This window comes from Porites lutea, chromosome 10, assembly GCF_958299795.1.
Source record: "Porites lutea chromosome 10, jaPorLute2.1, whole genome shotgun sequence".
Taxonomy (NCBI): Eukaryota; Metazoa; Cnidaria; class Anthozoa; order Scleractinia; family Poritidae; genus Porites; species Porites lutea.
In genome coordinates, this window is record NC_133210.1 from 20,749,296 (window position 1) to 20,770,359 (window position 21,064).

Below are 21,064 nucleotides of genomic sequence, written 5' to 3' on the forward strand. Positions count from 1 at the left end.
TAACTGTACTCTTTTGTTGCGCATCGTCTTCATTAATGGAATAATCTTAATCTTAATCGCGGCCTCGGTAAATATCCAACACTAGCCACCTCCACTTCGGTGAATAATTGTTCTCGAGCCAGATCTTGAGCTGTGCAGGCAAACATTTCTCTTACACCAATATAAGTCGGTGATGTGACCTGAGCATGTCCATAATTCAGTAATTTGGCTTGTTGTACAGCTGAGTTTATCTGTTAGATCTTTTGGGTTACTGTACTTTTCAGGTGACAGCACTTGACAAAGTGGTGGTCACTATAATTTATTATTTAATATTCTACTACATTTCAAATGACAAATGATTTTCCTTTTGAAATTTTTACAGTCAAAAACTCATATTTTACATCTATACATAATTATGGTTCAGTGATATTGTGAAATCTTAATTTTGGTTCATTTTGCAAGTGACGGCATAAGTTTGCCAGATCTTGAAGGATATGTGTCATTCTGAGTGACCACCGTATTATTGTTCCACATTTAAATGAAAAAGGATTCTTATTTCATAAATTGTACCATCCAAAACTCTTATGGTTTGTACATATGGTTCAGTGATACTGTGAGATCTTAATTTTGGTTCATTTTGCGAGTGACGGTGTATGCCAGATCTTGAAGCCTATGTGTCATTCTGAGTGACCACCGTATTATTGTTCCACATTTAAGTGACGAGTGATTCTTCTTTCATAAATTGTACCATCCAAAACTCTTGTGGTTTATGCATATGGTTCAGTGATATTGTGAGATCTTAATTTTGGTTCATTTTGCGAGTGACGGCATATGCCAGATCTTGAAGCCTATGTGTCATTCTGAGTGGCCATGGTATTTTTGTTCCACATTTAAATGACAATTGATTCTTCTTTGATAAATTGTACCATCCAAAACTCTTACGGTTTATACATATGGTTCAGTGATACTGTGAGATCTTAATTTTGGTTCATTTTGCGAGTGACGGTGTATGCCAGATCTTGAAGCCTATGTGTCATTCTGAGTGACCACCGTATTATTGTTCCACATTTAAATGACGAGTGATTCTTCTTTCATAAATTGTACCATCCAAAACTCTTGTGGTTTATGCATATGGTTCAGTGATATTGTGAGATCTTAATTTTGGTTCATTTTGCGAGTGACGGCATATGCCAGATCTTGAAGCCTATGTGTCATTCTGAGTGGCCATGGTATTTTTGTTCCACATTTAAATGACAACTGATTCTTCTTTGATAAATTGTACCATCCAAAACTCTTATGGTTTATACATATGGTTCAGTGATATTGTGAGATCTTAATTTTGGTTCATTTTGCGAGTGACGGAATATGCCAGATCTTGAAGCCTATGTGTCATTCTGAGTGACCACGGTATTATTGTTCCACATTTAAATGACAATTGATTCTTCTTTCATAAATTATACCATCCAAAACTCTTATGGTTTATACATATGGTTCAGTGATATTGTGAGATCTTAATTTTCGTTCATTTAGCGAGTGACGGAATATGCCAGATCTTGAAGCCTATGTGTCATTCTGAGTGATCACCATATTATAGTTCCACATTGAAATGACAAGTGATTCTTCTTTCATAAATTGTACCATCCAAAACTCTTATGGTTTATACATATGGTTCAGTGATATTGTGAGATCTTAATTTTCATTCATTTTGCGAGTGACGGCACTTGCCAGATCTTGAAGCCTATGTGTCATTCTGAGTGACCACCATATTATAGTTCCACATTGAAATGACAAGTGATTCTTCTTTCATAAATTGTACCATCCAAAACTCTTATGGTTTATGCATATGGTTCAGTGATATTGTGAGATCTTAATTTTGGTTCATTTTGCGAGTGACGGCGTATGGCAGATCTTGAAGCCTATGTGTCATTCTGAGTGACCACCGTATTATTGTTCCACATTTAAATGACAAGTGATTCTTCTTTCATAAATTGTACCATCCAAAACTCTTATGGTTTATACATATGGTTCAGTGATATTGTGAGATCTTAAGTTTGTTTTATTTTGCGATTGACGGCATATGCCGGATCGTGAAGCCTATGTGTCATTCTGAGTGACCACCGTATTATTGTTCCACATTTAAATGACAAGTGATTCTTCTTTCATAAATTGTACCATCCAAAACTCTTATGGTTTATACATATGGTTCAGTGATATTGTGAGATCTTAATTTTCGTTCATTTTGCGAGTGACGGCACTTGCCAGATCTTGAAGCCTATGTGTCATTCTGAGTGACCACCATATTATTGTTCCACATTGAAATGACAAGTGATTCTTCTTTCATAAATAATATTATACCATCCAAAACTCTTATGGTTTATACATATGTTCATTTTGCGAATGACGGCACTTGCCAGATCTTGAAGCATAAGTGTCCAGGGGTTTCAATAAGCACCGATGACCGACGAAACGCGTCGGGTACATTGCTCAGAGAAGTTGGCTACTTTTTCCCCCGAAGAAGAAGCCACTAGTTTGAATAATGTCATGGGCAAAAAAACGCGGAAGTGTATGTAACTTATAGTGTAATTATCATTGTTCATTGCTTGCAGGAGTTAATTGTGTGGCTAATAAATCAAAATTTAACTAAAACCCAAATCTTCTTGAATAGAAAACTCGCTCTTTTATACTCAGTTTAGTCCCTTATGGGACTCTTATGGTTTATACATATGGTTCAGTGATATTGTGAGATCTTAATTTTCGTTCATTTTGCGAGTGACGGCACTTGCCAGATCTTGAAGCCTATGTGTCATTCTGAGTGACCACCATATTATTGTTCCACATTGAAATGACAAGTGATTCTTCTTTCATAAATAATATTATACCATCCAAAACTCTTATGGTTTATACATATGTTCATTTTGCGAATGACGGCACTTGCCAGATCTTGAAGCATAAATGTCCAGGGGTTTCAATAAGCACCGACGACCGACGAAACGCGTCGGCTACATTGCTCAGAGAAGTTGGCTACTTTTTCCCCCGAAGAAGAAGCCACTAGTTTGAATAATGTCATGGGCAAAAAACGCAAAAGTGTATGTAACTTATAGTGTAATTATCATTGTTCATTGCTTGCAGGAGTTAATTGTGTGGCTAATAAATCAAAATTTGACTAAAACCCAAATCTTCTTGAATAGAGAACTCGCTCTTTTATACTCAGTTTAGTCCCCTTAACGCTGGAAATCGCTTATTAGGGCTTTGCAATTTAAGATTTTCTGAGGGAGCATTCCCCCAGGCACCCCTTGAAAATGTGGACTGGTGATACAGTCGGTTACTCTATTCAAATCTGCTGATTACTTCAATTTTTATTGAAACCCCTGAGTGTCATTCCAAGTGACCACTGTATTACTGTTCCACATGTTAAATGACAATACCTCATTATTTATACCTTTTTGTACAGCTCAATGATGTTGAGAGATCTTTGTTAGTTCATTTTGCGAGTAAATGCTTTTGCTTTATCGTGCCAGATAACCACAATTAATTAATTATTGTTCTAAGCAACATGTGGGTTGCCTCAATAACGTTTCTCAGGTTCTGACCGGTTTTACGGTTTATGTGTACAGTTGAGTCATGGCTGTGCTCTATTAGAGCCTGGTGACCTGTGAGACACTATCAGTTCTGCTCTTGAATAACAGGGGAATAAATTTTTTTCAGTTTTTATTTACACTTAAAAGAGTGTTAATGAAACAAATGCAGATTCAACTGAAAGAGGCATTTCTGCTCTCTACTTTAACACCTGTTCCAAAAAACATATATATTTAATGAAAAAGTTAGTAGGAATAAAATGCAGGGAGAAATTTTTCTCACAAATATCCTCAAACTATTCCTTTGATTAAGAGAGTGTTTTCAGCTTTTGGCATTGTGTCATGGTTCTGCAACCCAATCATTTACACTCAGTATGAGCAGTACATGCTTGTTTACCAACTGTGGGTTACTTGTTGGCTGCTAAATCATGGCTCTTCATTTTTCTTTCACAAAAAAAAAATTAAAGGGCCAATATGCTCTGAGGGAGTCAACTACAGTGTAGCATCAGTTAGTCAGACAAGGACAAGTACCTTTTTTTTTATACATGTATGTCCGTTGCATATATGTCATCAGAGAAGTCTTTGTCTGAAACGGTTGTATCAGAGTGGCATGAAGGTAATTCTTCTGGTTCAGATGAGGACCTCCCAAACAGGGAAAATCTCTGTGTGAGGCCACTTTCCTGGCAGAGCATTGAGGTTAATGGTTTAATGGCCCAGTTGGACCGCAAAGTTGCATGGTGTCAAAGCCAATGAAGTGAAAATAATGGTAATAGATAGCACACAGTGAGACCAGCATCAAGCCAAGGAGCACCAGATGATGCTCCTGAGTTTGCTCTGGCACCCACCACTTACAATAGAAAAAGGAACTTGATCATAAGCATAACACAGATAATTTTTTGAAGAACATTCAGAAAAGAAGAAGACATTTTGGATAATAATGTACAAAATAGTAATAACACTCAAGTTGAAGTTGACATGCATCATGATTCAGTTCCTATTCAGTTAAGTTCCTGTAATCATATTTACTCAGTAGACAATTGCACAATTTTTTGAGTTTTGATGAAGACCTACAATGTAGTAAGTGAATATCCTTTTACACCCATGGGAAGGAACCACGTTAAAACTAGGTAAATTACCAAAATATAATCTCAAAGTGATTTGCCACAATCCAATGAAGATCTTGCCTGTGTTGCAGACACTCTAAACCTTCTGTATAGAGCATGCCGTCTGAGAATTAGTGCACAATATCATGTTTGAATCCCACAAAGTCACAAAGACATGCATGTATGTCAGCATTTTGTGATTGGCTAGGTTCTTACGCTGTTTGTGATTAGTCCGATTTGAAATGAAGTGTTGACACAAAGTCACATAATCTCAATGGCCTTTGTATGGTACTGTGGAGCCACAAACTTGCCCTTACCAGACAAATGTCAGCAAAATTTGCCATGTTTGCAGAGCTGTCTTTGTTAGTTGGCACCAAATCACTCTGTAACTAGGCAACTTTATTGAATTTTAAAAACCTTCCTTCTAGTAGCCTGTAAATGTAGCTGTATTTTCAGTCGTCGTGTCCATTCACCCAACATATGTAATTGGAGATACATCTGCATCCACTTTCCGCAGTGGTGACAGATCCTAGGGCTACCCTAAGCACTGCCTTAAAAAGTGCCACTCCGAGGACTAAATCTAGCCAATACATGCCATGGTAGAGTAATTACTGGACTCCAAATGCCGTGATCCTATTTTGTTCTTGGCATATTTTATGAAAAAAGAGTGCAGTTATGTTTTATGCAACAACAAAAAAATACCGTGTGTTATAACAGTTTTTTGATAAGCATGGCTTAAATTTTAATCACCTGCATGCCAATAATAATAATGGCGATGATGAATTAAAGAAGTTCTACAGAGCTTTCATAGTGTATAGATTGTGTTTGGATAATTTGGATATTTAATCAGTCCAATACTGCAAGCAAAACAGCTGATCATGTGAATCAGAAAAAAATTGCTCAAATTTTTAGCAAATAATTTGATTTTAGTTAAAAAAAAATAAATGTAATAAATTATTTATGGTCATATAATAATACAAGAATTTCACCAAATCATATTATTTACAGTGATTTAATAATAATAATAATAATAATAATAATAATAATAATAATAATACAAGTATTTAACCAAATCAGAGGATAGCAGATTTGCTTTCATAACTTGAAAAGCTTTTGGCTACCTATAGGATGAAAGTAAAATTGGGGAGTCATTTCATGCCTGTTTTAGAAGTTTAGCAGTAAATGAAGCACCTGTAAAATAAAATACATGTACATGCTAAAAAGGTGACAAAATTAACCTTATAAGTGTTTACTGCTGGGTAAAAATATATCGAAGTTGTACCCAAATCATAGAAATGCACAGAGCTTTCGAATAGTAACACATTTTATTTACAAGAAATATTTTTTTATAACTGATTTGGTTAAAAATGAATCATACAGATGTATCTCCCCTTGGGGTCAGTGAATAGCACTAGATATTATTCACTGTCTATTTTGGGTAGTGGATAATATTTATCAGATGAAAACAAGTTCTTATAAATAATTATTACAGGAGTATCGCTTATCATAATAATTTGAGGCTAATTTTATTTCCTGTGGTTGATGTTCTGTCCATTAGTAAGGATGTCACATCTATACTGGGAGTGATGTGTACGTGTTGTCATCGTACAACCATTTGCCAATAGTATCAATTGAAATCTATAAAGAGTATATTTGAAGCATACCACTCAAATGGAGTTACGTTTTACCTGTACCAACCTTAGATAATTATGAACCAGCTAGTGTTGACTTGTACTTTCAAACCCAATGTACATTCTTATACATGTATGAGCTTAGTTAGTTTCACATTGTATGTGCTTTTTATTTAAAGGCATATATTTTGTGGTACATGCAGTGCCCTGTAGAGGCAAATGGAACTTTCTTTTAACTTATCTTACTTTTTATTGTTCAGTGTATATTAAAGATAATAAAGTCATTTTATTCTTGAAATTTTGTTTGGTGTCTAAATTGTTTGTCAGTCATTTATGGTACCAAATAAAAATAAGAAACATGTGGATAATGATGTCTTGATCAAATTTGCTATCTTGAGCGAAAGTGTAAAAAAGTGATATTTTAATCAACTTTGTTTACCTTACTTTAAGTATGGAAAACTGCTATCATGGCAATATTTGCCATCCTGAGCAAAGATACAGAAGAACTGATATTTGATCAACTTTGCTACAATGGGGAAAAGTATGGGAAACTACTGTTTTGATCATATCTGCCATCCTGAGCAAAATTGAGAATAAAGTGGTATTTGGCCAAATTTGCTACCCTGAGCAAAACAGTGGCAAACGACTATTTTGATCATATTTGCCACACTGAGCAAAGATACGGAAGAAGTGATAATTTGTCCTCATTTACTACACTGGGCGAAACAAAAATAAGGTTAAATTTTGCTCAGTTTTACTATCCTAGGCAAAACTGTTGAAAATTGAGTTTTGGTCACTTTTGCTACATTGAGCAAAAATGTGGGAAATTACTACTTTGACCGAGTTTGCTATAGAGAGCAAAAGCGTTCAAAAATTCATCTTCGATCGCTTTTGCCCATTTGGGCAAAAACCTGACAAATGTCAGTTTTGCTATCAAGTTTGACACCCCTGTAAATGCCTTGATAAAATAAAGGTTATCCTTGTTTTTACACACGGGGCAAATTTGAGGCAAATTCGGCATTTACCACCTTTGCCACTAATGCAAAATTATGGCAAAGTTGGTCCTACGACATGAGGCAAAATTGAGCAAAATTAAGCAAATGTGGCATTTGCAGATGATTTGGTCCAAATTTGCTATAGAGGTAAATCCGTTTTTTCGTCCAGTGTGCCTGTAAGTCACATAACCTTTAATTGCCTACGATATTACCCTTATTGTAGACAATCTTTGCTGAGATTGGACTTAAACACCCCGATACTGGTGACGAAGGGAATGGTAAAGTTATTTTTATTATTTTTTTATAATTTATTTATTTATTTAGTCACTTACAAAACCTTACACAACATGAACAAAGGGTGTTAATTAAATTATAACATTAATGTGACAAGGAAGCCTAACGAAGCTTGAAGCTTATATTAATAGGCTTCCTTCAACTACCTAGTGAACTAAATTCATGGCTGAGTGCAGAGTGAGCAAGATCAGAAAATTAAACGACAGATCGGCTATCAGTGAGATAATTCTTTAATTTAAAAAAAAAAAACGGATATAGAAGGAGAGCTAATTAGTGAAACAGGCAACGAATTCCAGATTTAAGGTCCTTGGTAAAGGATACTGAATTGCTTTATATTTGTTCTACAAAAATGAGTAGCCGTATCTTGAATACCATAGTGTTGCAGTTTTTGACACAATATTTCATGATTAATAGAATCAAACGCCTTAAGCCCCATTTACACGGCAGAAAATTTTTGGCGCGGCTTGGATGAAAGTGGTACGCGTACCAAAAAAATTGTACTGATTACTCATTTACACGTTCTTTTTTCTACCGTGCTAAACGATGTGAAATTATGATTTGGTACGGGTAAAAGGCTCAACATCTCGGCCAGCGTACTCGATTCTTGCCTAGTGCGCATGCTGCTTCCTCTGTAAAAACATGGCGGACGAAAAGTTCATTAGAATTCCCACAGCCGCATGTAGTCTACGCACAAGGAACAAATGGGTGGTCATTGAATACTGGTGCGGTTATTTAATTATTGTGTGGTTATTGAACACACTGAACTAACGAAAAAGTATTTACCACTTAGTTAATGCTACACATTTATATTAAAAAATTCTAACGTATTTGTGGCTATTTCCCCCGCAGCTGCATGTTGTCCACGCTCATCAATGAACTAACGTGTGGTCATTGAACTGCTGTCGTGTTTATTGAACTTTTGGTTTATATTGAACCAACGAAAAAGCTCATCTGAACATGCTCTCCCACACTGGTGCTGACCAAAGGCACGAAGGCTCATCAGAGAAAAGTTAGCTCGGCACGGCTAATCGTTTACACTGCACACTTTATCCGAGCTGGGCTAGATTTTCAGGATCGCGTACCAGTTTTATCCGTGCTCGGACTACCTCTCGACATGGTCCGAGCACGGGTGAAATTTTGGTCCGGCACGGATGGGCCAAAGTCGTTTACACGACTAAATCTATCCGTGCCGAACCAATTTTTTTGGCACGCGTACTTTTTTCATCCGAGCGGTGCCAAAAGTTTTCGGCTGTGTAAATGAGGCTTTATAAAGATCTAAGACGATGCCTAAAGTTGTTTCATTTCTGTCGATAGCTGAAGATATGTTGCTGATCAAGTCAATTAACGCTAATGCAGTCGAATGATTATTACGGAATCCAAATTGTTTCGAGTATAAAATATTATGCAAATTTAAGAAATTAATCAGTCGGTTGTATATGACTTTTTCAAAGAGTTTAGAAAAGGCTGGAAGAATTGATATTGGCCTGTAATTACTAAAAAGTGTTGGTTCATCTGCCTTAAAAACTGGAATCACTTTGGCTATTTTGAGAGATTCAGGAAACACACCAGTAGACAACGAAGTGTTTATAATGGTTACAAGAGGCTGCGTAATATTTTGGAAAGACTGATGAATTATAAGCTTGCAGGATACAGCGATTTAGCGACACGCCCGTTGATCACTTCATTAAGAATTTTTCATGTTTGCTTCAAGTTTGATCTAGCCTTATCCAATTTGTTGTCATAATAATTCTTCCTGGCGATACGAACAAGACAAGTTAGCTTATTTCTGAATGACCTATAGTTGGATTCTCGCTCATGACTTGGTTTCCTTAAGAACAATTTATACAGCCTAGACTTTGTTTTAATTGATTTCAAGATTCCAGTTGTAAACAACGGATTATGCAGAGTTTTTAGGTTTTTCCCTTGACAAAACTTTATCGGAAAACTCTTGTTATAAAATTCAGTATATTTTTGTAGGAACCCATTGTAAGCGGCGTTAGCATCACCATAAATTAGAGAATTCCAATCGAATGCACACAGGGGTTGTTAAATGCATTAATATTCTGACTAGAGAAGTTGCGAATGGCAACACTCTCCTTAGGCTTAATTGTTGAAGAATGAGCATCGGGGTAACAGACCGTGAAGATTGGTAAATGGTCGGACTGATCATTAATAATGCGTCCATTGTCACACGAGGCAAAAATATTTTTAGTAAAAATGTTATCAATCAGGGTGGCGCTGTACGAAGTAAGTTGAGTTGGTCTCGAAATTGGCGGGTAAAGAAAATGAAAAAATAACGCATTAATAAACTCGTTCGTAGCTGAATGCACATCAGTGTTAAGAAGGTCTAAATTGAAATCACCCATTATGTAACACATTTTATTGTTCCTGGTTAACCAATGAAGCAACTGGTGAAAAGATTCCAGGAATTCATGCAAATTAGCAGAAGGAGGACGATAAACTCTACCGATAATAAAGTTTTTTCCATGCGGATTTTCGATTTCAACAAAAACAGAGTCAAATAAAGAGAAGTTTGACGAACACAAATCAGACATAATGTTAAAGTTGAAAGTGTCGCGTCAATAAAGGCCTGCGCCTCCACCAATCCTAGCCAGTATTGTTTACATAATCTTCGTTAATATCATTTAGCCACGTTTCTGAGATACCTATAGCTGAAAACTCATGCTGCGAAGAATCTAAGAGTTGGGTAAATTTGTCAAAATTTCTAAGTAAGCTACGAGCAAAAACATAAAACATTTATAATAGACGTAAGACTCAACTTTTATTTTGGATTCCTACCATTCCGGAAACATAAAGTACAACCCTACATCCCACGGTAAGGTAAAACATCAGTAAGTCACGTGGTTTGGTGCAAATGGTAGCGTTAGTGACTGTGATACAGCTAACTTCTTCCTAAACAAGTTTTTTGCCGAAAAACTGCATACGTCATCTCTCTATATTTTCGCCGGGGCGATGAATCGGAGTATACTATAATGATAATAATAAGGAAAGTTACTTACTTTCTCTCCCGTGACTTTTCTGAAACAAAAATATGTTCAGACTAGTTCAGTTTGTAAACACTTTGACAACTAGTTATTGATATATCTCTGGAGCTCAATACAAAATACAAGATGTGAGTATCTTTAGTCCTCGCAGCATTTACCAAGCCTTTCAGGGCTTTTTACTTACGCATTGACGTCTACTACATCTAGATTGTCTTTTTCTTGTATCATCTACTGTCAGCATGTTGAGTCACCGTGGCGAATTCAATAAATAATTAGAAACAAGACAAATGCGTTTAAGACAAAAAACCCACCTACCTGAACGGGTGCGCATTCGGCAGACGACGAATATCAGAATAAGATTGCTTATTAATAAAAGACAGATGATGGTGATATAAACAGCATGAAGAATTTCCTTTTGATTATCACACGAGGAACCTAAAACGAAAAGTTTTCTGTTAGTTGGAAGCAATAGCGCAGCGACAGACACAAATACACTACCCTAATGCTACAAGTAGAAGAGAGGATACAGAAGATATAGTATCTAATGGCCTCTGAACCGTCTGTATTTTATTATATTGCATTTGTTACCCTTCAAGCGTTTCTAACTTCACTGAAGCAAAAGAGGTATGCACTGATGCTGGTGAGAACAAGTGCAGTTTAACCATGGTGCTCTTTCCGCCTTTATGAGTAACAGCAACTCACCTGTTTGGCCTCCTGTTGGTTTGGAGGAACCTGAGAAAATATTTAAGAATACTATCATATGATTCTAACGTGTTACATGGGAATGATTTACAGTTAAACCTGTTCATTTGGTTATTTTTAACTGAAAGTTCTTGTAACGGTAGTCAAAAATTAATTCTCAGAAGGCAAGATTCAATGCCGCGAGGGTTGCTTTTTGAGCGCTAACAAATTATTTATAACTCCTTTTGACATTCTCCACCGGTCGGCCAGTCTTGCTATTATTTCCTAAGTTACTTATTTAATGATTCTTGTCGTATTTAATAATCCTATCTTGATACTCAGTGCCTGACCTACAAAGCATGAACGATTCACATTCATGAATGGTTCAATATTGATCAATGAAGGTAGCATTGTCCCAAAGTTGGAGTTACTGACTACTAACTTTTATAGCGTTTTATCTACAATTAATTTTTCCCTGCATTGATTTAAATTGAGTAGCACACAATGGCCGTTTTCACACTAGAGACGGATGATCCGTATGAGACGGTTAATCCATCTTAAAAACCCGTCTCAGACGGAACATCTGTCTCTAGTGTGAATACGGCCAATGACTGCGATACGGGTACGAAGCTCAGTTGAAACCTGTAGAGTTTTTTGTCAGTGGCTTTTGCCACTGTAGGGAACTGTTTTTTTTTTTTTTTTTCATCCGTTTTTACACTAGAGAAGTTCCGTCTCTAGTGCGAAAACGGCTATAATATCTGTAAGGATTACCGTTTAACATTTAAAAGAAAGAATTATCTGGGGAAACATCTTGTGGTCTGAAATGTGAAAACAAAACCTACAAGCTAAAAAGGTGTCTAGTGAACATCACTGAACGATCTGCTGTGTATAGTGATCTACTATGTATTTCCCTGAGATACACTCTTTCAGTTAAACTTGAGCTTAACCCACCTTCCGGTACGTCAACACGTTGCATCTTGCCTTCCTTTGAATTCTCTCCATACTTGTTGCTTGCTGTTACCAGTACTTTATACTTCTGGCCCATTTCGACTTTCACAACATATTTACGTACTGAGACATCAGTTATCTTTTCAGTCTCCTTCCATTGCTCATCACTTTGGGTTCCATAGTACACGGTATACATTGTGATTTCTGCTCCGTTGTTGTTTGGTTCCTCCCACTTCAAGGTTATTTCATCAGCTTTTAATTCGTATGTGAAGGCCACTGCTGACGGGACACCTTACGCACGAAAAAAATGCCACAGAGCTGTTAATTTTCCTTTCAAAGTTTTTACTCTTTCTTCCTTAAATAACTGGAGTACGACTTTTGCGCATAGCTGATGTTAAAAATTGAAAAACGGTACAATTAAGACTTTGATAATGCATTGCCAGTTGTGAAAATCATATCTACCCGTATTTGGCTCTCCCTACTACTCTGGCTACGCTATCATGATAAACGCTTAATACTGTCTCAATGTATTGTTTAGTCCTTCACTTCGATCAAAGATTAGTGTGCTTTCGTACTCTTTTGGGAATAATTTTCATTGGACATTCATTTCACACAACATTATCGGGTAATAAAGTCGTCTCGAAAGCAATAAACAGACTCACTTAGAACACGACACAATAAAATCCTTAGATTTAAATGTTAAGACTAATGATCGACAAACATGTAAGTACCGGTATGTAGCAAAGCAGGTTTTCTTTTTTTTTTTTTTTTGTCGTTGTTGTTGTTTTTTTTTTTCTGGAACAAGCCAAGCCTCATCAATGGATGGAGGCAGCGGAAGTAGCTCGGAAAGGGTAGGTTAAAGGCAAAGGCGTGTATTATCCAGTAAATAAACTTTTCCCGGTGGCTAGTATATTGGAGGACAAAGCCTACGGCCGAGAGATAAACATTCGCTCCTCGGGCAAATGTAAAATTTTGAGGACAATCTCTTAGCCAAGGGCATTATCATCCGATATACGATAATGGGACTACTGCACTGATTCTTTTTTTTTTTATGTCGCCTTTAGAAACCAATCTGATCTTCTTTAAAAGGTACTGAATGCTGCTGCGTTCAAACGAACATATCCTTCTTGCTGTTCCTAGAGCTAACCACAAGGCATTTGGTGATCGCGCCTTCGCACACGCGGGACCTTCTCCTTTGGAACAACCTCACTCATGAAATACCACAAAGTGCAACTCTGGCTGTTTTTAAATCAAAATTAACGACTTACTTTTTTAGACTAGCATACAATCCTTCTTAATCTTATATGCTTCAAAATTGTTTTATTTTTAACACGGAATTTTTCATCTATTTTTTTTTTTAATTTTTATCATTATAATTCTAATTTTACTATATTGCGAATGACGCAAACAAGCACATTGATTGGTTGATTCTTTTTTCTTTGTTGAAACTGTGATTGGACCAGGGCTTGACTGGCTGTCATGCCAAATGCACTCTTGAAACGCCCCAAAGATCAAAACTCGAAAAACAGCGTTTCTAATGGATAAGTAAAGAGAATCCAACCATATCACTAATTGCTGCTGCAAGGACTAGAAAAGTTCTTGAAAGTATGAAACACAGAAACTGAAAAACCTGGAGCAGTTGAAGGATTTACATTAGTGAGCTGCTGTCAAAACCTGGATTTGTACGTTGCTGTGGATGGTGGAAGCTGAGGAAGTCATAGAAAGAAAGGAAGAAGAACTAGTTATGAGGCCCAACTGTAAGAACAGGTTGAGCTGACCGGAATCACCTGATAATTGGAGATGACTCAAACTGATTCTCTAGTTGGTTGCGCACTGTACGACTCGATCAATTACTCGTTTTCATGTCCCGCTACGCTTTTTTATCTCTTTTCTCCATGATGAATGTAACAAAAAAGGCTTATATTAGTGAACACTTGAAGTATTCTTTTCCATGGCTGAAAGCTATGACTGCGTAAAAAACTGTATTCAGGTTTCTGTTCAAATGCGTAAATATAAAGCTCAATTTGAAATTTTGTTCATCTTCGATTCGTAGCTTATTTTATTGATTTCTCTGTATTTTAGTGAAACTGGATTAAACAAAATAAGTTTGTTTTTACTGCTTTCATTCTAAATTATTAAAGAAGATAAAAACTGAAAGGAGACTGCAATTTGTTGACTTTGTCATATTCTTGCCACTGAAAAATCGTAGAGCAAATATCTACACAGATGGGGCGTATTGCTTAACACCCGCCCGATTCCGTACCACGTGACCCAAAATAGCCCATAACATCGCGAGATAATTCATCAGTCACCGTGGATTATAACTAATACACGCTTTCTCCTTTGTTTTGGGTGTACATAGGGTCACACTGGGCGAAGGTGAAGTAAAGACACTTATCAACAAACAGATGCTACGTATCATACGACCATTGGATGGAGTCCAATGCCATACATTATGTCTACTTTTATAGTGGAAATTTTAAGAAAAGGAAAATATACAATACACCTACCTCCCAACACCTTTATTTTCCTGATTTTTCTCTCTTCTTTCCCTCCTTCTCCAAAACGGTTTGTAGCAGAAACTACAAATTCATATTCTTTGCCTTTTTCCAAGTTAACAACAACGTTACGGTCTGTAATATCTGTAATTTCCTTTATTTTACTCCAATTCAGTGATGTGCCATCCTCACGGACAGTTCTTCGGTACACAGTGTACTGGGTTATCGGGGCTCCATTGTTTTCAGCTTCTTTCCACTTTAAAGTGATTTTAACATCTTTTGTTTCAACCGGTAAATCTGTGATCTCCGCTGCTGCTGGGACTCCTGGGTTAAAAGATGAATGGTACAAAGCTTAAAAAAAACTAGTTTACTTTCAGTTGTATTGATAGCCTAGCAGAATTAAGCTGCAGTTACTTCGAGTCCTCCTTAAAAGGTTTCCTCGTTTTCAATGAAGACATGCTTTGTGACAAATTATAACGAAGGCTATGTAATCCGAAATTAACAAACCCAAATTTGTATACCCGCCTCGGTTATTTAGATGAAAATGAACGTGGAGAATGCAGGCGTGGCTTTATATAAAAAACGTTTTTTTGTGAGCCAAAAAAAATTCGACTATTAAACTAAACTATTATTTGCGGACAATTTCAGGTAATACAGATCAATGCAGGGCGAAGGATAAGAATAAGGTGAGTTTCCTGTTGAGGTACAACAAGAGGTCTGGTCACAAATGTTGCTTATACTAGACAGAGCACAAGCTTCATAAGCTCACTTTATGGCCTAGTCCACACGTAACCGGGTATTTTTGAAAAGGGACGGATTTCTTTTCACGGTTTAGCTTTCAGCTCACAAGTAAACGGTATTTCCGGGAAATAAAAAACGGTCCCCAGAGTGGAGTTTTTGAAGACGCCAGCTTATCGTTTTCGTGTGAACGGGCGAAACGGAGGTTTTTTGAAAACGATGATGCCATACATCGTATTTCCATTGTTTTGGTGTTTTCTTGTGGACGGGTGAAAACGATTCGAATACGCCAAAGAATCCTACGTGAATACAGTGAGGTTAAAAAAAACACTACTGTGTCAGACATGGCAAAGCACTGGAATTTTTAAGTATATCTTTAAGGGACACTGTCCCGATTATGCACACACGCGAAGGACTTTTTTTTTTCCTCAAAAAGACTTGTCACGATTTTGTCGCTCGCTCGGCCGCCTGGAGACCTTGAAAGCCTCTTCAACTAGCCTTACTGCTTTTTGTGAGGTCAATTTGTGGCACCTCAAAGAACCTATCCTCTTTGTGACTATTGACTATTATTCACAGAGTCTTTCCACTTTTTTCGGTTAGCTGCTATGGATCGCACTTCGTCCCATAATTCCTATCCTGCTTTCTTTCTTTCTTTCTTTTTCAACCGTGCGCCTCCAGGTGGTCTTTGGTCTTCCTCTTCTTCTGTTTCCTTCTGGTGCCCAGGACATTGCTGTGTTGCAGTCGCTGTTTTTGTCCCGTATTAGTATATGTCCGATCATGTCTCATTTGCTCATTTACCCTGTTTCACCTGTTTACTCGGAAATCGACCTAAACCAGACAAGTCATCGCTATGTCAGCGGCGTCTTACAAAATGACTGAAATGTTTACGTCGACTTCCGCTCACTTGATCGATCGCAGCGAGGACGTTATATTTGAGTTAGTTTGAGTTATAAAACGGTCAATATTGTCATTTCCAGTTCATATCACTAAAAAAAGGTTAAATCTATGATAGACTCAGCTGTACTGCATTGAACGACGTGGCTTATGGTCTTCCCAAGGAACGCTGGTTTCGGTCGATGTTATTTATTGTCAACACGTCACGAAATCCTGTTTAACATCGACCGAAACCTAACCGGAACTCGGCTGCGGCTACGAAAAACCGAAATAAATTAAATAAATCCCGCGAGAGTGCGAATCCCATCCCAGTTTCATTGCTGTCATTTGAGTCTCAAACAGTAGTTTTCCAGCTTTTCGACTTTCACCGAAAAAAGTTTAAGAAGTTCATAATGAAAAAAAGTTCTACTTCCACAATCACATGCCAACATTTGCGCCAAATCTAAAATTTTCCAACTGAGAATACTCTGTGAAGGACAATGGCGGGAGTAGAATCAAGCCATACACCGTGGTTATCTCTATTTTAATCGCATACGATCTATATATTCAGGATATATAAGCCTAGCCCGTACCAAACCAAACACTATTTTTAACATATTTTTGATATATTTTTAAAACTGTTTTAATTAAACAGGTATCAAATTCTATTTTTAATGGTGTTTTAATCCGTTTTTAATGGTGTTTTCACCTGTTTTAATGGTGTTTTAACCTGTTTTTAACGTTGTTCTAACCTGCCTTCAAATGTGGTCTAACCCTGTTTTTAATAGTGTTTTAGCTTGTTCTGAATGTTTTAATCTGTTTTTAAAGGTTTTTGACCTATTTTAAATGGTGTTTTAACCTGTTTTTAAAGGTGTTTTAACCTGCTTTAAATGGTGTTTTAACCTGTTTGAATAGTGTTTTAACCTGCCTTTAAATCCGTTTTTAATGGTGTTTTCACCTGTTTTAATGGTGTTTTAACCTGTTTTTAACGTTGTTCTAACCTGCCTTCAAATGTGGTCTAACCCTGTTTTTAATAGTGTTTTAGCTTGTTCTGAATGTTTTAATCTGTTTTTAAAGGTTTTTGACCTATTTTAAATGGTGTTTTAACCTGTTTTTAAAGGTGTTTTAACCTGCTTTAAATGGTGTTTTAACCTGTTTGAATAGTGTTTTAACCTGCCTTTAAATGTTGTCTAACCCTGTTTTCAATGGTGTTTTCGCCTGTTTTTAAAGGTGTTTTAACCTGCTTTTAATGGTGTTTTAACCTGTTCTTATAGGTGTTTTAACCTGCTTTTAATGGTGTTTTAGCCTGTTTTTAAAGGTGTTTTAACCCGTTGTTAATGGTGTTTTAACCTGTTTTTAAAAGTGTTTTAACCTGTTTTTAAAAGTGTTTTAACCTGTTTTTAATAGCGTTTTAATCTGTTTTTAAAGGTGTTTTAACCTGCTTTAAATGGTGTTTTAACCTATTATTAATGGTGTTTTAACTTGTTCTTAACGGTGTTTTATCCTACTTTTAATGATGGTTTAATCTGTTTTTAAAAGTGTTTTAACCTGTTTTTAATTACAAATAAAAGCACATTTATACAACAGGATAAATTAAAGTTAATGTGATAACCATAAACCCGCCTTTACCAGTAATAATGGAACCAGCTCACTTCCTTTCAGGGGTTACTTCTTGCATGTGACCCCTGTCACACTAATTGTTTCGCTCAGCCAATTAGATGGCAGCTATCACTTGGACAGTTGATGCCTATGTTTTCGCGCCTAGCTCAGCAAAATAGCACTTCATATCCTTCTCTTCGTGGAACAAAATCCCATCCCACCCTCCCTTATCACTGCTTGATTCTCTTTGCTGGTTTTCCTAAGGTTTTATATATGAGGTCTTTTCTCTTGCTTCAAATTTAAGACGCTCCTTGTACTTTTTGCAGTCATAAGAACTACTGATCTTTGTTGTTTACACTTTGAATCAATTGGCAATTATCAAGAAGATATGGCAGAAAAGAGGTGAGGTTTCTGCTGAGGGGAATCATTCTACAAGGCATCCCAACATGCTTGTGCACTTGGTTACTTTCGGCCTTATTTTGATTATTAAGTTGATAAAAGTTTAATTGTCATTTACTTACAACTTGTATTATTATATTTTCGTCTAGCCTCTCTCCCTCGAGGTTCATGTTAAGTGTCTGGCTCTGCTTTCGGGAGGGTTCAGGTTTCCCTCAAAATAATTAAGGGTTTTTCCTGACGGGCAGCAGACACGCATTTCTAACTTAAATTAGTGATATCTGTATTGAGAGTTGTTGGCAATTAATAAACTTGGGTTCGGGATGAAGTGCTCCCATACAGGTCACACTTTGCCCCATAGACTCTTGTTACTCCTTCAACCGGGGAATTAGACATCTAGAGAGGTCTCTCCACCTAACCAGTACCCAAGGGGGATTATCACCTCCACTCACAACCTTGGGGGATTATCAACCCCTAGAGAGGATTATCACCTCTCACTATCCTGGGGGATTATCACCCCCTAGAAAGGATTATCACCTCTCACTAACCTGGGGGATTGTCACCCCCTACAGAGGATTATCCTCTATTACAATCCTGGGGGATTGTCACCCCCTAGAGAGGATTATCACCTCTCCCCATGTAGATTTCGGACTGTTACACCAATATGTAGAGAAAAGTGACCTGCTGTCCATATTTGGAGTACTTCATCCCTTACCCCTTTTCCCCACAATAATTCTGGTCTAGTTTACTTGCTTTTATCTAAGGGGTTTTGGATTAAGAGCATTAAATAAAAATTTAAGCATTTTCCTTGTAACAAAACTTGAAAATAAAAGCAAATATTCAAAAACACCCTTAAAGGCTAGCTGAAAAACCCTTTGTAAAAGAAATCACTTATATCTGAAGTTGTCTAAACAACATACAGGTATGTCTTGAGAATTTTCTTTAAAACTCACCATATCCACATATGTGTTTGTTAAAATTTAAAACACTACTAGAAAAGTGTATTCTAAAATTGTCTAATCAAATCCCCAAGGTTTAATAAAATTTTCTAAAGGAAAATATAGTTTATTTTCTTCTTTCCTACTATAATACAACTACATTAGCCAAATTCATTTGTACAAAACAAAGGTCACAAGTTGTTGGTACAGTAATAACTGGCTAAAACACTAAAGGATCCAGAGTGCAAAGAAAGTCAGTTTTACAACCTGTCATTCGGGCGAGCTGTAGCTAGCATGTACTAGCCCACAAGTCATTTCAACTAGCCCCAAAACCCTTTTTGATTAGCAGGATTGATTACAATCCTTCTGTAATTTGAATTTTCCCAAAAAACAGCACTTGCCCATCAGGTAAGTTAAGGACAAAAATCACTGGTCCGATGGCAAAATCCACTAGCCCTGGGCTATCGGACACTACTTTCTTTGCACACTGAGGATCATTCAATGAAACAACAGCTACAGATCTGGAGACAGATGGGCCGAATTATCAAAAACCTAGAATAGACTTCAGTGGTATAACTGAAATCAATAAGAATGCTGGAAAGACATGTTCTACATGAAGCTTTATTTAATATTGCTTAGAAGTAATTTCTTCTCTAAGGCCAAGTCTCATAATAACAAGTACTGTACATGTAATTGACAAAACTAAGCGAAATATAATAACATGCCTTCTAGCTGCCTTATCCAACAAAAGTTGTACTGTTGCTGGGACAGGCAATTTTCCTCCACCATTAATTCAGGAATGAGGGTTAGGGTATAAAAAATATAATCTACACTGTATTGACAGCATCTGAGTTCTTGTACAACACAGTCTGTTTTTGTTGTTAATTTCCATGACACTGTCCTATTTTCACAAGAAGTCTGCATGAACGTTTAACATATATTACTTTTAATCAAACAGTGAAACTCAGTTGATACAGACACTGAGGGGACCATAAAAAAAAATTAAAAGGCTACTGCTAGAGTCTAAATAAAACAGGACACTATAATAGCATCGTTAAACAATTAATCTGTGAACATTGAAATGCTGTCTCAATTAAGTAATAGTATTATTTTTTCAATTTGAAAAAAGCACATGTACACAGTGGGTCTTATTACAGCAAACAGTTGATAAAAAAGAAACCGTATTAGTAAGATTAACGAAGCTTAGTTGTGACTGAATCTGTTGACTGAAAAAAGGCTTTTTTATTCCTTAAGTTATTATTACTAGCATTTCCCTAATAACTATTAGTCAATGGGTGTCTGTATAAAATTGTTTGAATTTAGAGAAAAAAGTGAGGATTCACTCTCATACAGATGTAGGTCCTAAGAAAACGATTTTTTATGTCTTGATAAATTGATGTTCTTTAGTGCATAAGGAATATGAACAAGGCAAACAAAATTGAAGCTAGATACAGCGTAGCACAGGCTATACATAGAAACTGGCAGGGATATCTGCGTAGCTCAAATAAACAACAGTTCTTTGGGATTGTCAGAAAAGGAAATTACTTGGATACTATATTTTCAAAGAGTTAAGTACAAGAATGGTGAAACAAAATGCTTGGGTTTTATTGCTTTTCAATGGAAAAGTTGAAGACGTGAATATAATTATATTCAGTGATTTTGGTAACAAATAGTTATGGTGAGGCCTGCGACTCATCTTGTGAAAAATATCGAGTCCCAGTCCAGAAACAATGAGTTCAAAATAAAAAAAAAAAAATTACAAGTCCGTAATCAAAAATGCTTGGGCCTTTCTGTAACCAGACAGTTAATCT

At 36.5% G+C, this 21,064-nt stretch overlaps 1 protein-coding gene across 2 annotated transcripts in view; it reads right to left on the reverse strand.

The window, feature by feature from the left end:
- The window catches only part of LOC140950274 (uncharacterized), a 67,776-nt gene that overhangs the window by 15,411 nt on the left and 31,301 nt on the right, over positions 1-21,064 (reverse strand). The window contains exons 6-10 of one of the 2 annotated variants that reach the window (XM_073399491.1): positions 14,722-15,033; positions 12,215-12,502; positions 11,285-11,314; positions 10,898-11,017; positions 10,598-10,616 (exon numbers count right to left, since the gene is read on the reverse strand). In XM_073399491.1, coding sequence (XP_073255592.1) covers positions 10,598-10,616; positions 10,898-11,017; positions 11,285-11,314; positions 12,215-12,502; positions 14,722-15,033 — 769 coding nt within the window. Of the gene's footprint in view, positions 1-10,597; positions 10,617-10,897; positions 11,018-11,284; positions 11,315-12,212; positions 12,503-14,721; positions 15,034-21,064 lie in introns of both variants that reach the window. The other variant, XM_073399492.1, reaches the window with a different exon arrangement.